The sequence below is a fragment of the Chrysemys picta genome, chromosome 4, assembly GCF_011386835.1.
Source record: "Chrysemys picta bellii isolate R12L10 chromosome 4, ASM1138683v2, whole genome shotgun sequence".
NCBI lineage: Eukaryota > Metazoa > Chordata > Testudines > Emydidae > Chrysemys > Chrysemys picta.
Window position 1 is genome coordinate 106,055,038 of NC_088794.1, and position 19,789 is coordinate 106,074,826.

The 19,789-nt window shown below is 38.3% G+C and overlaps 1 protein-coding gene across 3 annotated transcripts in view; it reads left to right on the forward strand.

The window, feature by feature from the left end:
- SCFD1 (sec1 family domain containing 1) overlaps window positions 1-12,179 on the forward strand; it is a 143,999-nt gene extending 131,820 nt beyond the window's left edge. For all 3 annotated transcript variants that reach the window (XM_005299158.5, XM_065593255.1, XM_065593256.1), the window contains exons 23-25: window positions 960-1,025; window positions 10,266-10,334; window positions 11,946-12,179. In XM_005299158.5, coding sequence (XP_005299215.1) covers window positions 960-1,025; window positions 10,266-10,334; window positions 11,946-11,969 — 159 coding nt within the window. In that variant the 3' untranslated portion in view covers window positions 11,970-12,179. The remainder of the gene's footprint in view (window positions 1-959; window positions 1,026-10,265; window positions 10,335-11,945) is intronic.
- Window positions 12,180-19,789: the final 7,610 nt, after the last annotated feature.

Below are 19,789 nucleotides of genomic sequence, written 5' to 3' on the forward strand. Positions count from 1 at the left end.
CTCATGAGTATTTATTTTAACACATTCATGCTCAGATTCGAGGTGACAATGCTTGCCCAGCCATCTTGAAATGTCTTTGGTTTCCCTTCTCTTTTGGTTTGTATTCACTTGGAGACCAAAAAAATACTATGTTACTTGAGTAACCATACATCATAAACAGCAAATAGTCAAAGTGAATATGTTGCAAATAACTTATAGGCTGAAATATGTTCACATAAAGTATTCAAATAATTTTGAACATCGAACAAATTAGTAAAAATCCATCAGTTCATGGATAATTCATGAATAGGGGGGGAAAGGCTAATAGTTCATCCATCTTTACAGTTTTCTTGAACATAGCCCAGAAAATGTTACTATTCTTAGGTGGTTTTTAGATTATTAAACCTTCTAATATTAAATGAGAATCTAAAAGAAAATAAAAAATGGTTAAAATATCTTAATAGTAACAGCAGTGTTAGAAGATAGAGCATCTTTATCAAATTAATTCTTAACCTTCCACCAGTGCCAAAACAATGATTAAAAATACTTCCACTAATGGTTATCTCAGTAAAAATTAGTAACTCATAGACTCAGAGTATTCCATTTTCTTCTATAAAGAAATATTTGAAAAGTCAAAAGCTTCTGAAAAGCTAAATTAGATAAGGAAAAGTTTACAACCCTGTTTTGTGTCGAAGCCAGTGGTTTTCTGTCCCCTAAATGATTGTAATTGCAGTATTGGTAATTCAAGTAATATCCTTAGTAATAGATCCTTTAAGCAGAATTAGGTTTGTAAGATTAACAGGTGGCCCAGATTATTTATTGTTTCATTATTTGTTTGCTTTTGAAAACTCCATGTTAAAAAAAAAAGTTGCTGTTTAATAAAACTGGTTTACATCTCATTTTTTTTATTAAACTCCATATAGTATAGGAATTTGATTGCATATTCTAATTATCTCCTCTTCTATGTGTTTGTATTTTAGGCAATTGTTTTTGTAGTTGGAGGAGGCAACTACATTGAATATCAAAATCTTGTTGACTACATAAAGGTTAAGTACATTTTGCCAATTATATCCTATAATTAATTGATTATAACTAATTGTAGCCTATGTAACTTATCTTTTCAATCTTGTAGGAGCTTGTTATATTAAGTTCAGCTGAAATGCTTATGTTTATATACAACCTGAAAAAAATTATGTAGAAAAAACATCAATAGCAAATTTGGTTTTTGGTCTTGAAATGGTGAATGCATATTAACTCTGACTGCAGTTTTGTTATCACTAAACTTGCAATATAGCTGAGAGTTAGACTGCTATGCTACATTCCAAATTGTTTCACCTTAGAGTAATGTTTTACATGATAGAGAAATTGAAATCTGTAAATGTAGATGTGATGAATTGATCATTAACCTGATTTTTCTTTGCTGTTCAGGAGCAAGGAAAAAGTATTTTCTAGGTAAAAAGTTGACCTCATCACTCTTTACAGATGAAAAGGCTCAAAGAGTAACTGTAATTGTAGAGGAATTACTCAAATATATATTGCAGGCAATGTCAAGAGTTCTTCTCAACTGACTGTTGAACATCATCATGGGTGCTTTGAGTCACAGTGTAGTTTTCATTTACAACACATCACTACTAAAATAATATTTGCTGCCTAGTAATTGTCAGAAACATCCAGGGAACAGAGATCTTTATACATAACTGTACTACCCTGTCAAATAGGTTTGATACTGTCAGCTTTGCTAGTCACTAGGAAATATGAAGCTCTAGGTAAAAGACCCTGAATTATATGAAATCATCATATAATATGGTTGGAATATTCTGCGTAGGACATACCCAATCCCCATCACATTTGATACTATTTCACAACATTGTTTGATTAATTTTGATTGATAGTAGTTAGATAAAGCAGTTGTCACCACCTGTGAGTAAAGATTAGATGCTACTCAGGAATATCTTTCAGTAACTTTAATCTGAATGCGTCGAAAGTTCTTATTAGCAAACTGCTTTTTGTGCATGACTCTGCACTTGTAGTCTACTCAGAGCAAGGCCGGCAGATAATGGCATCTTGTTTTACAACAGCCTCATTTTGGTGTGACAGTTAATGTTTCAAATGCTGAATATATTGCAAACACCAAACAGGCTGTTGAAACACACATCAGGATTAACAGTATAACAGTAAGTGTGGTGACATTTACTCACCTTGGAAGAATCTTCACTAAAAAAACTATTGAAGTAATTTACCTAGAAAGCTTTATTGGATTGTTTGCATGGTTGTGTGCAAGCAGCATGACATTTGGCTTTGCCAAAGAACAAACTGTATAGTATAGTAGTGCTTTCCATCTGTACTATATGCTGTAAAGACATGGACTAGCTTTCAGTTGCTTGAGGTTGGAAAAGAGAAATTTTTTGAAAAAGTAACAGTACTGGTTCATGTTTGACTGCTGGAATACAGGCAATGCTGTTGAATGTGCATCTCAACTGGACAAGTCATGCCCTACAAGTTGTTGAGAAACAAACACCAGAACAACTAATCTTTGGTGAACTAGTTGGTGGTAAACGGACATAAGGTGAATAAAGGAAATATTTTGAAGACACTAAAAAGAATGTCAGGATACTATAAACGACAATTATAATAAATGGCAAATGAAGCTGTTTGAGGATAACTTCATCTTTGCAGTGAAGAGCCTGGCTCCTTCAGAAGGTTAGCAAGGTGGTTCTTTGTGGTATAACGTAAACTTAACTGACTCATTTTACATAAGACGTCTTGAACGGGCAAAGCAGATCTTTAGGACTCAGCCCAGTCACTTTCTGCAGAACTAGAGCACCATAATGATTAGTTTACCAATACATTGTGTTCAAGGCTGTCTTCTCAAAAAGAAGCTAGAAACTAGTTTTCAGATTTAAGCTGAGATTCTCCTATATTTTTCTACTTACCTCAAATCAAGGGGAGGAGGCGCCACAACTAGGGGGTTTGCTCTGAAGGCTCTGAAAGAAAATAAACTGTGTATATTTTCCTCTTAGCTGATTGCTGAAGCCTGGCTAATATCAAAAGTGCCAGGCCAACTACTGCTGCCAATCACTGGAGGGATTTGGGAGCAGTTGCTTCCCTGAGAGATTGCTTGTTTCAAACCATGCTTAAGTCAGTCTGGTGAGAGGATTGGGCTGCTGGCAGAAACTTCATTTTAGACACTTCAGTTTAAAGCAATAAATGGGAACCCATCAAGTGAAGATTGCCACAAATGCTCCGAGACACTATGCTGTATGGTTATCAAATGAAAACGTGTTAAAGAGCAATCAGCAATCTTGAAAGGTAGAGTAGATTCTTAGGGCTTGTCTATACTTACGCGCTGGTTCGGCGGCAGGCAATCGAACTTCTGGGTTCGATTTATCGCGTCTTATCTGGACGCGATAAATCGAACCCAGAAGTGCTCCCCGTCGACTCTGGTAATCCTGCTCAGTGCGAGGAGTACGCGGAGTCGACGGGGGAGCCCGCCTGCCGCGTCTGGACCGCAGTAGGTTCGAACTAAGGTACGTCGACTTCAGCTATGTTATTCACGTAGCTGACGTTGCGTACCTTAGTTCGAATTGGGGGGTTAGTGTAGACCAGGCCTTAGAGATACACAGCAGATCAATCCACAGATCCTGTACACCCCTCTGCACCACCCCACCCCAAAAAAAGAAAACTCATGTGAAAGGTGATGAGACAAATCAAGTACTCAAATCAGGTTTTTAGCTATTAACCCCTCATAACTGTGAGACTTTCCAGCCATTTTGGTGAATGTTGTTGATTGCTATAAACACAACATTGTGTGTTGTTACCTTCATTTTCAAGAAGGAGATATAATTAGTAGGATAAACCAATGTTCTATTACTAAAGCTCCTGTTGGTGTGAATGTTTTGTTTTCTGTGTAATTCAGTACTGCATAGTAAAAGATGACCCAGATGCCTGTAGTAAATTGTACAGACCTCTCCAAAGAGAACAAAAGAAGACCAGAGTATTGTTGCCCATTTCAACAATATATTTTTATGGTTTCTCAAGACTGGAAAAACTATGGACTTCAGCTATGCACAGGTCCTAGGCAACCAAGCAAAAGATTAGTGTTCCTTCCCTTAGCAGGCAATATCTCAGAAAACTTCTGAGAATGACTTCACGACACATTAAGCGGAGGTGGGAAAGGGTGTTGTCTGGCTTGTTGGGAAAGGTGTGTGGCCGCTTTAAGAGCTAGAAAGCCAGAAAGTGACTCGCAGTGCAGCTTCAGACTTGGTCAACGTGGAGATGCTGACCGATTTCCCCCCCCCCCCCCCCCCCCGGTGACCAGAGGAAGGGAGGACTATTTAGGTCCACCCTCATGCAGGAAAAGCCCTCTGTGACCTTGACCAGGCAGAGTAACACCCACCCTCCCACCTAGAGATGTAGTTTATCATGATCCTCTGTGGGCATTACACTAGTAGCTCCTTTCTTGGGGGGCTGGGAAGGAATTTTTCCCTCACTACCAGATTGGCCAAGGGCAAGGAGGGGGGGTTTCAGCTTACCCATAACAAGGGGGGTCTAGTTGGGGTGAACATGAAATGGGGGTTAAACTACGATGTCACAAATCATTATGTCAGTGTGGGGCAGATGTCCAGTGCAGGTACTCTGTAGGGAAGGGATACAGTGATCAGATAAAATGAATTGGTAAGGATTTAGGGAGGTATTCTTTAAAGGAGTGGAAATGGGGTTCAGGCTTCCCATGAGTGGTACAGCAGGGAGCCAACCCACCCCCATTTATAGCCTCCCTTACTCCTTATTTGGGGGGAGGACTGGCAAAGTCCCAGCAGCAGGTTAGCTGGGCACCAGGATGAGTAAAAAGGGAGGGCTGACAGCAGTTCCCTCATCCTTAGTATATGTAAATTATTTTGGAATTACCTGCACTGTACACATTTATCTGTCGAGTACCCCCAGACATGTAGGAATAAAGTTGCGGACTAATTAAACCAGTGGTTCTCAAACATTTGTATACAAGACAAGTCAGATTCCTGAAAGGGGTACGGTAGTCTGGAAAGGTTGAGAGCCACTGAATTAAACCACATCCATGTCTCCTTTCCCCCTTCCAGCATAGCCAGACAAGGATTGTTCATCTCTGAGGAGAGGATAGCTTTGCCTCGCTCATCTTCTGATTTGCCTGTAGCAGCATTAACTAAGCTTCAAAAGAAGGTTAAAATCAACCCTCGGAGATTAAGGAGAATCACAGTAATCTGATGCATATATGGAAATGGAAGAAAAGGTTGCATAAGGTTAATTGGCATAAACACAGCTTTTTTTCCTAGTATCTTTTTCAACATCATAAAAAAACAACTTGTGTTTTCTGTTGTAAAACTTCTGGTCATAGGTTCTGCAGATTACTAGTCTTGATGATCTATTTAAAAGACAAAATTTTGTGCGTTGGGTATTCGTAATAAAACTCTTACTCGTAAGCCATTTTAAGATACTATATCCCTGTTTACAAGACTGAATGGCATTAAGTCTAAGTCCTTACTTCTGTCAAGGAGTATGCTGTATCACAGGAACTTTAGATCCAGTGTAGTTTTCCATATGACTTTACATTTAGTTTTTGTTTGATTCCCATAAATGAGCTTGGAATTTAATCTGAAAATCAGTTAAGTTATTTTACACAGCTTGAAATACATCTCCAATAATTGTTTGCCTATAAAATCTTGATTTGAATGTCTCAACCAAGTACTGGATTTTAAATTAAGTACCTTGCTCTCATATTTGATGATTAAACCACTGTGGTTAACTTTTTTAATACAAGCTTAATGTTTTATTTAAAATGATATATTTTTAGAAAATGTGTATGTTGGAGAGCTGAAGGAAGACAGTTCTATTCCATGGCAACTTTGGAGGTTTTGAAATGTTTCATTCTGCATTGGAATGAAAACAAAGCTTTGTTTGTTTTTGAAAAAGCAAAATTGTCAAAATGTCCATTTCCCAGTCAAAATCTGAGCTGTTTGCTAAGGTTTGGATGTAGTCTGGTATTGAGGCACTGGCCTGGAATGTGGGAGTCACAGGTTTAAGTCCCTGCACCTCCCTGATTCAGGGTTTTTCATCCTAGATTAATCAGACAGAGCAGGGACTTTGAACCAGGGTCTCCCATACCCCAGGCTAGTACCCTAAACATGAGGTTATAGAAAGATAGTCTCTCTCTCTCTCGCTCTCTCTCGCTCTCTGCCTCTCCCTCTACCTTTACAACAAAAAACTTCATCAAAACTGATGTCTGTGTGAAAAATCTCAGCTTTGATAGATCAGCATACAGTATGACAACTTTATTTTACTGAAAATGTTCTGATTAGCTCTACTGTATGTTCATTCAGACAGATACTGCGTTGCTAAATACATTTTGTGTGTTTAAAGAACTACAGCCAGACTCAAGCAATATTTGAACAAAATTAGGAGTAAATTTTCCAGATTGCACTTGCACAGTTACCCATGTGTGTACATGTCTTATTTAAGGTGCTCTGAATGCAAAACAAATGAAGTTACGCAAGCAGTTTAGTGTCTATGCAAATTAGATCTCAAATAGTCCCACTTGCCATCACAGTTTTGAAGATTTTGACCCTAATATTTTGTTAGAATCCTATTCAAATCCTGTATAAAAACCATTTATTTCTTTCCAATATTCCAAATTGTGTATGTAAATGGAAGTATTATTCTTTAAGACTTTCTTCTTCTAATCTTGTGTCTGATTCATTCATTGATACCTCAGTCTAATATTTATAGAATCAGAACTCATCAGCACAGAAGAAATGTTGATGTCCCAAACCCAAGACTGGGGCACCACTGGCAGCATGACAACCCTAATTTTAAACAAGTGTGCTTTGATATTCTTCTTCGGCTAAATGCAGACGTATTCCAAGTAGATGTTTGCACGCTGGAGCCTTTTGTCCAGCAGGACCTGCAGAGGGGAGGCACTCGCACCTCATGCCTGTAACCTGGCAGCGTCGCCCCGCCCCCCTTCAGTTCCTTTCTACTGCCTGTCAGGTATAGTCAGAGCTCTGTGTGTCTGTTGCTACAACCTCACAAATTTATAGCCCAATCTCCTCACACAGGATCATGGCTGCACCCTGCTCCAGTGATCAGCTCTCTGCACCTTGCGGCGTGGCCACTGCATGCCTTAGAGAGGAAGGAGGGTGTTGTTTGGAGGCTGTCCAACAGGTCCTACTTAACAGCAGGAGACCTTCCATTAGAACGATCTACAGGGCAAAGTGGAAGAGGTTTTCTGCATGGTCCTTGGCCCATCAGTCCCATCTGACAGAGGCTTCCATCCAGGACATCCTGTAGCACCTTCAGGAATCAGGCCAAATATTGGCATTTCATCCCCCGTTCAAGGGAAATCTGTTTTCTCAAAACAAAATTCTTGAGAGGTTTCTTCCGCCTGCTTACTCCAGTCAGAGAGGTGGCCCCCTTGTGGGACCTGAACATGGTTTTAGCGGCTATAATGGGGCCTCCATTTGAGCCCCTTGCTTCCTGCCGCCCCTCTTCTCTCCGAAGACTGCATTCTTGATAGCTATTACCTGTGCCAGAAGGGTATAAGAGTTGTAGGTCCTGATGGCAGGGCAGTTCTCCAGGGACAAGGTGATGCTTCGGCCACGCCAAAGTTTGTATCCAGGGTGGTGTCTCTAGCGTGCTTTGATGTTTGTCAGTTTCACCTGAACCAAGTGATGTATCTACCTGTATTTTTCCCCAAGCCTCATTCCTCCCTGGAGGAGCAACACCTCCATATGCTAGATGTTAGATGCTGTCTGAACAGGACTGAAAAATTTCGTGTTTTGCCTCATCTGTTCGTATCATATTCAGACCGCATGAAGGGACAAGTGGTCTCTGCGCAGACCATCGCTAGATGGACAACATTTTGCATCATTACATATGAGATGGCATTGGCTATGCCTCCTCAGTAGATACAGATGCATTTGATGAGAGCACAAGCAACATCAGCGGCATTTCTTAATGGCATTTCCATATTGGACATTTGTAGTGCGGACACTTGGTTGTCTGTACACACATTAATGGGCCATTATGCAATCTCTGCTTCTTCCAGAACAGACGCTAACGTTAGAAGAGCAGTCCTACAATCCTTGCTTAGGTAGACTCTGGATAGTCGGTGCAAAGGAACGGGGGGGGGGCGCGTGTCAGGGTGGCACTGCCTCATATAGCCGGAGGAGGTGCTACGGGCATGAGCGCCACCCTTCTACAGGTACTGCTAGGCAAAAGACTGTGGCGCGCGCACACACACCTACTTGGAATACAAGTCTGCATCACATCTCAAAGAACCGTGGTTACAAGTAGCCGTTTCTTTTTGAAAGCTAGATCAATAGCACTAAACTCACAGGTCTTGTAGTTCTCTATGGAACGGAAACAACACAGGGTAAAAGCCGTGCAAATTTCCTTGCAGTGCTTCACCAATGATCCACAGCTCTTCCTTCTTAGAGACTATATCTGGAGTAATCAGTTCTCCAGAGCTATTAATCTTTTATTCTTTGCTAAGAATGCCCTTTTTGGAAATGTTTGATGTGGGCATATGTCTGTAAGGAACTGGATTGAAACCCAAACTCATCTCAAAAAAGCCACCAGACAGCTTTCAAATAGCAATAAATTTGATGACAATGTCAGTGATCAGACTAGTGAACTATATTTCAACTAATGACGAGAGTTTAAAAGGTTCTTCATTCCATTATCTTCATTACTATAAGACTTGCAGTGCCCCAAAGGAAAAGATTTCTGTTTGCAGACATGCAAATACACATTGAATGCCCAGTGTCTTTAACTAATTAACTTTCTCTGGAAGACCTATTTTATCATCTCCCTGCCTTTAAAAAAACGATAACCTGTTTTAGCAAGGTGCCAGGCTGTGTGGCTGTTTGGCAGACCACTCTTTCTTCCGACAGCCAGTGTAGACCTACCCTTTTTCATGGGTGGGAGACAACATGATGAGGTAAACCCCTCTTCCTCGTCACTGTTAACAGGTTATGAAGTGAGGAAAAGTAAAAAAACATCAACACAGTTATTTGGAAGTATTGGAGAATCTCAAATCTGCACTTGTGGATCTACTTTTTGAAGGGATTTGGTTAACAGTTTAGTACTGGAAATATTTTCTTACTGTTTCTATATTTAATATACATCTTATATTAGCATTTTGGAGATGAAAGAATCAGGATGATTTTTCAGACTTAGAAACTATTAGGAAAATATTGCTGGAACAAAAACAATTTGTAGTCACTGCAAACTGAAAATGTTTTATCCAAAGTTACTATATATTTAATTGAGCAAGTAGTAGTGTAGTAGATTGGCATGAATGTGATACCTCTGTTTTTGGGCAAGGGATTTTATCGTCAATGTACTGTTGTATTAGACTTTTCCCTGTCATGCAATGGGCTGTAGATTGGGGGTTTTAGGCTTTACTGTAATACAAATAATAATGCATTGCTACCATTCCTATAACGATGCCTTATAATATTATAAAACAAGGATGTATGGTTTTTCTATGAGAGCTCAGGAGGAAGCCCATCGGATGGAGATTTTATATCCTTTTAAAAGTTGTAACAAAGGACTGACAATTAGATTCTGAGCTCCTCTATATGGGAAGCTGGTCCTGATTAATTCCCTGTGTGGATGTTCTTATTCCAGAATAAGAAGGCTTTATACCAATTTTGCTTAGTACATTTTGGAAGTGGATTAATTTTAGGGCTTGTCTCCATGGGAACACTAAGGAAAATTAATAAAGTTAACTTTTAAAGTTAAATTGCATTAACCCCATGACTATGCTCTTATTCAGAATTAAAAGGGCCTTAATTTGGATTACTTTAATTTTTAAATTTACACCTTTTAGGCCCTATGTAGATAAAACCTAATTCAGAATAAGGCCCTCTTATTCCAGAATATGATCATCTAGACAGGAAGTTATTCCAAAACATCTCTTCTGCTTTAAATTCACACCCTACCTTAACCCAAATTAATTTTCCAGTAGACAAGCCCTCTATTTAATTGATTTGCGTGTGTGAAGAATGCCTCATTTTTCACTGCTTTCTGACTTTGTCCCATCATTTCCCCATTTCTTCCACTTAATCAACATTGTTTATTTTCTTGTGAGGCATTTACTTTTCCTACCTGATCAGCAACATAGGTTTTATACTAGAAGAACAAGTTCCTCACATGATCTCTGACTGCTAAAGTTATTGTTTTGTACACAATAGTTAATCACCCACATTGTTGCTTTATTAAAACTGATCTCTCCTTATCTTTTCTTTGCACAGGGCAAACAAGGCAAACATGTCTTATATGGCTGCAGTGAACTTTTTAATGCTGCACAGTTTATAAAACAGGTAAGTTACCACTAGTATCATTTTAAACTTTCAATACTTTGAGTTAATATCCCATCGCTGATTTTATTGGATTCAGTTGTAGAAATTGAACTATTTTAAACACTTTAATACAAATTGAAATATAGATCAACTGGTGTAAGTTTAAAAAAAAAATCTAATAAAATTTAAGAGGCCTGAGTTGTAAATGGGTATTTAGCAAGTGCACATATAACAGATGAATATGGTTTGTAATCAAGTATGCTTTAATTAAATGTCTCCAAGTAACATAAACCGTTATGGAGAAGATGGATTGATTTCACAGAACTCCTCCAAATTCGCATGTCAATCCATATTAGCTGTTGAAATACCCCAGCAGGGTAAACACCTCCATCTGACACTGTTTTGAAAGCTTTGGCTTAAGCTTTTCACGTTTAGGCTTTGTCTATACTACCAGGGTAAGTCGACCCTAAGTTACACTACTCCAGTTACATGAATAACGTAACTGGAGTCAAGGTAGCTTAGGTCAATTTACCACGGTGTCTACACCGCGCTGCGTTGATAGGAGATGCCCATCAACTTACTTTACTCTTCTTGTTCCGGTGGAGTTGACCAAAGAGTGATCTGCAGTTGATTTAGCGGGTCTTTACTAGACCTGTTAAATTGACCCCCCCGCTGCATCGATCGCAGCAGCGTCGATCCCCGGTAAGTGTAGACATGGCCTAAGTGCCTGACCTTGAGAGTGCTACACCCATGAACTGCGGTGGGAGTTGCAGGTCCCCCATACCTTTTGGAGTAAGCCCTTAAATGACAGTGAGACTTAATTAACAGTAATATCAATTTCTCCACACTCCTTTCCAACGATACACAACTGCTCAGCCTAGTTGACACTGTTGAGCATTTCTTAGCACTGCAGTGCCTCCCATCACCTATATTTCTTCCTTTGTTAGTCCTTTCATGGTAGTTAAAGCAAATCAATTGGTATTTAAATACATCTGGCAGAACTAAGCGCATTCTTACTTCATAGGGATGAGAGTACTTAGTGTACACTATTAAGCCGACAGCTCTGTACTCAACTGTGTGACTATAGATTTTTCTTTTTATGAAAGATTGGCTTTGTTTAGTAAAAACAACAAGGAGTCTAGTGGCACCTTAAAGACTAACAGATTTATTTGGGCATAAGCTTTCGTGGGTAAAAACCTCACTTCTTCAGATGCATAGAGTGAAAGTTACAGATGACATGTCAGTATATAATGCCTGCATCTGTAACTTTCACTCTATGCATCTGAAGAAGTGAGGTTTTTACCCACGAAAGCTTATGCCCAAATAAATCTGTTAGTCTTTAAGGTGCCACTAGACTCCTTGTTGTTTTTGTAGATACAGATTAACACGGCTACCCCCTGATGCTTTGTTTAGTAGACATTCCAGAGCTGTTCATATTTTATTATCAGGACAAAATAAATCAATGCTTTTTATACCTTACACTTTTCTCTTAACTAGCATTCTTTCATTTGTAAACAGCAACCAAATATTGTAAAAAAAAAAAAAACAAGTTTGCTCTTTAAACTGAATTATTGGGCTAAAAAATAATGCTGGCAATGTGATTTTTTTTTTCTTTTGCCTCTTTGTATTTAGCTGTCCCAACTTGGGCAGAAATAGGACCGAAAAACACCATTATTTGAAACTACCTGGCAATTTGGAAGTGTGAAGAAAAAGATCATGACAACAATCAGATGACACCTTCATATCTATAACCTTGTTATAACATTAAAACTTAAACCGTTCCATTAATCTGATAATTTTGAAGGAAGGCCTGTACTTAACATAGTGTATATGAATAACATTTCAGAAAATAAAACTTAATCTATATTCTGTCTGCTGCAACATTTCTGTGGTTGGTGCATTTTAAATTTTTAGATTGCAAATGTAATTGTGGTATGTCTGGGACTTGAGTGCAATAGAAAGTGTATATGCAAGGCCTACATGCAGATAATAGCATTTATCAGGTACCATATGTATCCCTTAGTTCTTGTTACAGTAACTGACACAATCGTTTTAAACAAAAATTAAGAGAAAATTGCTTAACTTGAAGAAATATGTTCTCCTATTGAAAGCCAGACCATCTAAATGTATGTTAGAAAATGGAAGAAGACAAAACTGCATTTTTAGGCCTGTATGTTTATCAGGGGAAAATTCTAGTAACAATGTCACAAGACTGGGAAATAGCAAAAATCATAAGAACCTCATGGATATGTTTTGTAGAACCCAAACTAATTTTTCAGAACCAGCTATAAATGATCAATGTTTTTAAGCACTTCATAAGAACATAAGAATTGCCATAGTGAATCAGATCAGTGGTCCATCTCGACTACCGTCCCCTCTCCTACAGTGGCCTGAACCAGATATTTCAGAAGAAGGTGCAACAAGCTCTTCAGAAAATGGTTATGGCATAAACCTCAGGGAAAGTTTGTGTTCCTAACCTGTGATAGAGATCGGCTTGAACATTGAAATATGTGAATTTCCAAAACTTTAATATTTCTTCTTATAACTTCAGATATTCTTGTCATCCACATAAATACCCAGGTCTTTTTTTAGGCTCAATATTTTGTACCAAAGGGTTCTGCTGGCTAATTGTGCCTTGTATAAAAAATAGGGCTGTCGATTAATTGCAGTTAACTCACGTGATTAACTAAAAAAAATTAATCGCGGTTAAAAAAATTAATCACAATTAATCCGTTTTAATTCCAAAATATGGGAAGGAAGAGGTTTGGCGCATGCTTTCAGAAATCTTAAAGGAACAACACTCCGATGTGGAAACTACAGAACCCGAATCAGTTTTTCAGAAGCCTTCATTGCAGTTCATTTGGCTGTTTAAGATTCTGAAAAATTTTACAGCTGTTAACCTGCTCATTCATCTGCCTGCCCAGTCAAAATTTCAGCATGAAACTGGCGGAATCCGTGGTCCTCTGAACTCACGTTTATCTTTTTTGCATGATCATTAAATGTGTGACTGTTTTAATTGGGTATTGTAACAGAAACTGTTTAAAATGTAACTTCTTCATGAACACTAAAACAAAATCACAATACAGCACTTACTGCTTTGTAAGTCTAAAATTGAAATACATTATAACTATAGCATTTTATGGTGGATGCTGGTTCAGGGGATTTTTTTTTTTAATGCAAATTTCTCAGGTGGACTTAGCCACAGAGTACACAGGGGAGTTTCTTAATTAGAGCAGCCCTGTAATGGCTGGATTAATATTGTCACTTCCCCAAAATAGTATATCTCTACAGGAGGTGACTCTCAGCCTGCCCTACCAAATCAGTACGGTTTGAAAGGTGGAAATTTCTTCAAATGAAATAATTACACAACATATCACAAGAGAGGTTCTACTTCCTGAAATGGTGGAATTCTTTGGGGAAGGGAGGCAACTATCTCACTTATGTGTGTGTTGTGTGTGCGCACATACATATTTTAATAATTTTATTTAAGAACTGAGAGATTCTGTAATTTGTTGCTTTAATGGTTGAAATTTTCCAGGATGCTTCTTCCCACAACCTTTGAATTTTTCAACTACCTTCTTTTGTAACATTAATTTTGTTCAAAGGGAAATCCTTTTCTGATACCAGTGAATTCTTAGACATCCCCACACAAGTAATGCATTTCATCTACTCCTTAAAACATGAGTGCAAAGTAATACAAGAAAACAAATGCATTTTTAGTGCCATTTTATCCATAGGAAATATTGGAAATAAAAATCATCATAAGAACTTAACATAAGAATGGCCCTACTGGGTCCATCTAGCCCTACAGAATGGCCCTACAGAGGTCCATCTAGCCCAGTATCCTGTCTTCCAACAGTGACCAGTGCCAAGTGCCACAGAGGGAAAGAACAGAACAGGTTATCAAGTGATCCATCCCCTGTCGCTCATTCCCAGCTTCTGGCAAACAGAGGCTAGGGACACCATTCCTTCCCATCCTGGCTAATAGCCATTGAACATATGCACTCTTTCATTAGCTCAGTAGTTTGTCCAGTACCTGTAACTACTGGCACTCCCCATCTTCAAAAAAACCCTATTTCAGTCCAGTTCTTATACTAATCTCATCCCTATAGTATCTGAGCACCAGTAGTGCATAAAGCAACATGACTAACATCTGTTACGTGTAACTCATCCTTGCTCTCATTCTCTACCCAGTGGGGAAATTGCATGTGCAGGTTTTTGTTTGTTTGTTTTTAATAAATTATACTGTGCTATGTGTTTATATTAGTGAAGATTAGTGAAAATGAGGTCAAAGTAGTACATCTGGCACTTGGAATGGAAGAGAGTGAGTGTTGAGGTGGTTCTTCATTCCTATGGGAGTTTGTTCCAGAATCTTGGGCCAACCTATGAGAGAGCTCCATTTCCTGCACAGGTGAGCTTTACCCTTGTGGTGAACTGCTGAGTGCTTGAGAAGCAATGTTGTTGACCACATACATCAGCCCAACTCTTTTGGCAATTTCTTAGATATCCTGGGCCCAAGTCATTGAGCACCTTGGGGAAAAAAGGATCAACATATTGAATTTAACACACTATTCTATAGGAAGACAGTGTAATAATGAGCAAAGGATAACTTGTGCTCACTGTAGCCCAGATTGCTGAGGATATGTGCTTCTGCATTCTACAGTAATTGGAGTGTCCTGATGGCTGAGAGCTTCATGCTAAAGTAGAAGTGGGTATGTTCAAACCAGGAAGTGACAAAGACTGGGACAGAGCCTCCTTACCATCTGTGGTTGGCAAAGAGCATTATCCATGGATGCTGCTATATGAGCACTTAGCATCAGCAAGGAATCCAGGAGCACTCCTAAACTATGAACTGAACTGACCAGTTATGGGTGTGTAACTTCAACCAAAGGACACTGCACTATGGCTGCAAACTCTGCAAAATGCCTTCCATTGTCAAGCAGCAGAAACTCTGCTTTTTGCTTGGGTTCAGCTTCAAATGTATGGGCTTGAATCTGTTTAGGACTGTCTACAATTTTAATATATACCAGGTGGCTTTTCTTATTGATTTCAAAGTTTGTTCAATATTTAAACTACAGTTTAGGCAGATTTAGTTCCATTTCACATGTTCTGGAGTTATGATTCACATTGTCATTTTTTCTAAATTATGTAGAACCAAGTTAACCAAGCTTTCGCAGCCAAATTTACCATTCCTTATAATTACTACCCCTTTTTGCAGGCCGAATTGAGTCTGATTACCCTCTGCTACACCTCTTCAATTTTAGCGAAGTCCTGCCCACAGTACAGTGACTAGTAAAGCATTATAGTTGTGGTTCCACTTATTACATCCAGTGCTCTAATACCTTTTCATCTCAATGCAACCTTTCAAATTCTGATTTCTCTTTGGTTGCTCTCTGGGATTAATAGAAATCAACCATATGGGATATCTTGTCATTTGTTCTCTTCTTAACTTGTTTCTCTCCCTTGTAAAAAAAAATAATAATAAAATAAAAAAAGTTTCAAAAAGGGAGAATGTTTAAATCTTTAGACATGGGACACATTGTCAAATACTCAGTAAAATTCATTTGCTATCTTCCAAGCATCTAGAGGTGCCTTAAAGCTTTGCTGTATGTACTTCGTCATTTGCTACTTGAGCAGTGCATAAGTTTTATGATTAAAGCTTTAATATATTTCTAAATAAATGTATAGTTCCTCCACAACACACACCGTTTGGTTTTCATGTTTTGATACATTCCACACCTTCTATTTTGTGTCCGCATCAAAACGAAGTACAGTAGAGTCTCAGAATTACGAACACGTCGGGAATGGAGGGTGTTCATTACTCTGAAATGTTCACAACTCTGAACAAAATATTATGGTTCTTTCAAACGTTTACAACTGAACATTGACTTAATACAGCTTTCAATCTTTACTATGGAGACAAAAAATGCAGCTTTTAACCATCTTAATTTAAATGAAACAAGCACAGACATAGTTTCCTTACCTTGTCAAATCCTTTTTTAACTTTCCCTTATTTTTTTTAGTAGTTTACATTTAACACAGTACTGTACTGTATTTGCTTTTGGGGGTTTTTTTAGTGTCTGCTGCAGCCTGATTGTGTACTTCCAGTTCCAAAGGTCCGGTCAGTTCATAACACGTGTTCGTAATACTGAGATTCTACTGTATTTCACTGGGGCATCTCTTTGTGAAAATTTCTATAGCATTTACTGGTTCTTTCTACCATCATTGGAATATTACATGTTGCTGTTAAGTGGCCCATCTCCAAAAGAGATCAGTAGTAGAAAAGGAATGCAAGGGATCATGCAGGGAAACCTTTAGCAGGATTGTCTCCTCCATCATTCTAAGGGCTATTGAGGTTAAGAGAAAGCTCTTTATGTGAAAGACAGATTTGGGCCATGTGTGGATCAGACCCTTAGACTTTAAACCAAGTAGCTCAGCACTTCTGATGCTGCTAATTATACTGATGCTGAGTGGCAGCTGAGGCTCAGTAGATGGTAGATCACTGTCTTACCTCCTTGCTCAGCTTCCTCTTTAGCACTTCCCACATAGTTGCTGCTGCTATCTTACTAAAGAAGTAAGAATCTTACTCTTGCTAAAGAAGAGTCAAAGAAGTTCTGTGAGATGCTTATTTAAAAGAGAGAGAGAGAAATAGTTGCATCTACTACTGTGTTTTCTGAATCGGAACTTTCCAGAAGGTGAGGGAGTGGTGCTGATGGACAGCTCCAGCTTATTGCACAGTAACAAGTCTGGGTTTGCTGTCTCAGAGGATTGGGAAACCATTATTGGGGTTTACTTGCTCACGCTAGGTAAGTAAAAAGCAAATTCAGGCTGTGTTTCAAATTTTATTTTCTGTTCTTCGCTCTGAAGAGAGATGTGCAGTCGGCTCATCATGAGTTTGTGGGAAATCGGTATACCTGTGCCTTTTCAAGGGTAAAGTTGGATCTTATATATGTTTAGAAATTGCAGTTATTTAAAATCAAAGGAAATGGACTTTACTTACCATAATGCTTATATATTTGTTATCCAAAGACCAATTCACAGCTTGACACTGATAGTTTATTTACTTTTTGTTGCTGCTGCTGCTGCTGTTATACTTTGTTGAAGATATTTCAGGTTAATTTATCACTATAAAAATCCAGCTAAAAATAAATGAGAAATTGGTAGCTTTCAGAAAGAGTCTAGCTTTAAAACATGAAATGAGTAGTGTAAAATGGAAACTGGAATTGGGGTAGGGTGGGAAATGAAAAGTGAAGACCAGTTCTCTACATAGTCACCCTTCATAGCATAGTACTACACCATCCTAAGAAATTCACAACGATAAAATCAAAATTTCTTTCCTTCCCTTAGAATTAGAAGTTGTCAAACTCCTGGGATTGTTCCACATTATTTGTATCTGTAACAATCTGAGTAGATTATCAAAAACATCTGCTCTTTTTTGTCCAAAATACAAACCGCAAACCTACAATGCTGTTAGTAGGAAATATCTTTGTTATTGTTATTTATATGAATCAAACATTTTTGATACTGAAAGCCCTACTACTAAAACTGAACTAAGTAGTTTTTACATTGTTTCAATTATACATAATAAATTATAGCTACGTGCATGAACAGTTTCATAAAATAGCAAACAAACCTACTTTAATTCATGGAGTGAGTGAAAATCACAGCAAATTTAACAGGATTTTGAGACTATGAATAATACACAAGACAACCTGTCTCCTTCCTGCGTAGACTGAATGAAGAAATCTATTCATAGACTTTAGAAACATATTTTTTATCAAATTAGTTTACTTCTATTTTTTAACTTCACGTGGTCTCTAATAGTGAATTGGAATTGTAGGCTTATTTTCTAACTCACGAGATAAATATTTTCACATCTGGAATATGTGTGAAGCCATATTTTCCATCATGCCTCCCCCAGGCCAAATATGACTGAGCTGGACTTAAAATAACCTTTAGAAGGCCTTTTAGAATCTTAATTAACTTTGTCCGACCCTTTTTTCGATTGTGGACTCTCTATGCATATAATCTATGTTTCCCTAGAGCTGCTTCTACCTAGCCTAGCCGTGTTTACTTTTTAACTGTAGTCTGTTTTCATCGCCAAGGTTTGTTGAGGCTATTAATATGGCTTCACTGTCTTCCTTAAACAGAGTAATGCCAGGGACATGATCTCTAAAGAAGTTAATTAATTTTTAAAGTCCAAAACTGGAACAGTTTTGACAGTCACTTGATCAGGTTTGAGAGAATCATACTTTGGCCATTACTCTTTAATAAATTTTGCAAGCAACAACAAACAGACAATTTCCATTTTATGGAAGCCAATATCTTCTGCAAAAATACATAATACATGCCTAAAAAGTTGAATTTAACTGCCAGCTGATAATGAGGCAAGACTAAAAATATCCCCTTCCTAAAACCCCAGTAGTTTCAGACAAAGGCAGAATATGGTATATGGGCCATCAGAAATCACGTGGGGTTACCCATTATTTCTGGACTGCAAAGAGCTGAGAAGTTGACCCCCTTTTCTCAGATAAATAGCAACCTCACAAAGTTACAATATATTTTGAGATTCTAATGGAAGTCCATTCCAGGTGTTGTGCAATAGCAATTCTGGGTTGGGTTGGAGTGTAAAAACCTGCTCTGTGTATTCAAAAGCCCAATTCATTTTGGTCAAACTTCTAGAAACCCTTTTCTCTTTGTATTTTGGGGTTGTGACTGTCCATTCTAGATGTTTTAGCCTGATGGAAAGGCTTCTCGTGTTGTTTCTAGATTCCTCATAAACTATTCAAAGTGGCTTCAATTCTTTCATTGAGGTTAGATATGTAGAAAGCCCATTCGGGGTATTTTGCATTGCTGAGTCTCCAGGTAGTTCCAGGTTATGGAAAGCCCATTAAGTACTGGAAACTCCTCTCTGAATGTTTCATTGTTGCAAAAGAGCTGTTTTAGTAGCAGTGAATTCTCTGCCCCATAACGGCAGAAATCAGAAATACAATGGCGGTTTTCGAATATTTTTTTTGTTCCTTAATTCCTGGGCAAGGTCTGATCAACTGCTATTTTGTTTGTGAACCTGAAAAACAGGCTGTTTTATGAGTTGTCCAATGTAATATAAACTATTCAGATCAGTTCCAGCTTCATTCAAAAATACTCTTATGAAAGTATGTTATGTACCGTATTACTGGTGAGATGTGTGCACTATTGGAAACTCCGGACAGGAGCGGGGTCTTAGGGAGATTATCCCAGTCTCTCCATATTCAGTCAACTTGTCTCTTGAATTCTCATCACAAATTGTGAATTAATTAGGAGATTTGCAATGAAAGTTTAATTTAACTAATTGCAACCACCTGAGGCTCTCCCTGATCTTGTCATACTTCTAGGAAGTCCTCCCATTATTGCTCAATATATTTGTCTAACCTCTTCTATAACAGCCATCATCCTGTATGGAGCTCCAACTCTGTCAGTCAATGCCACAACTTAAG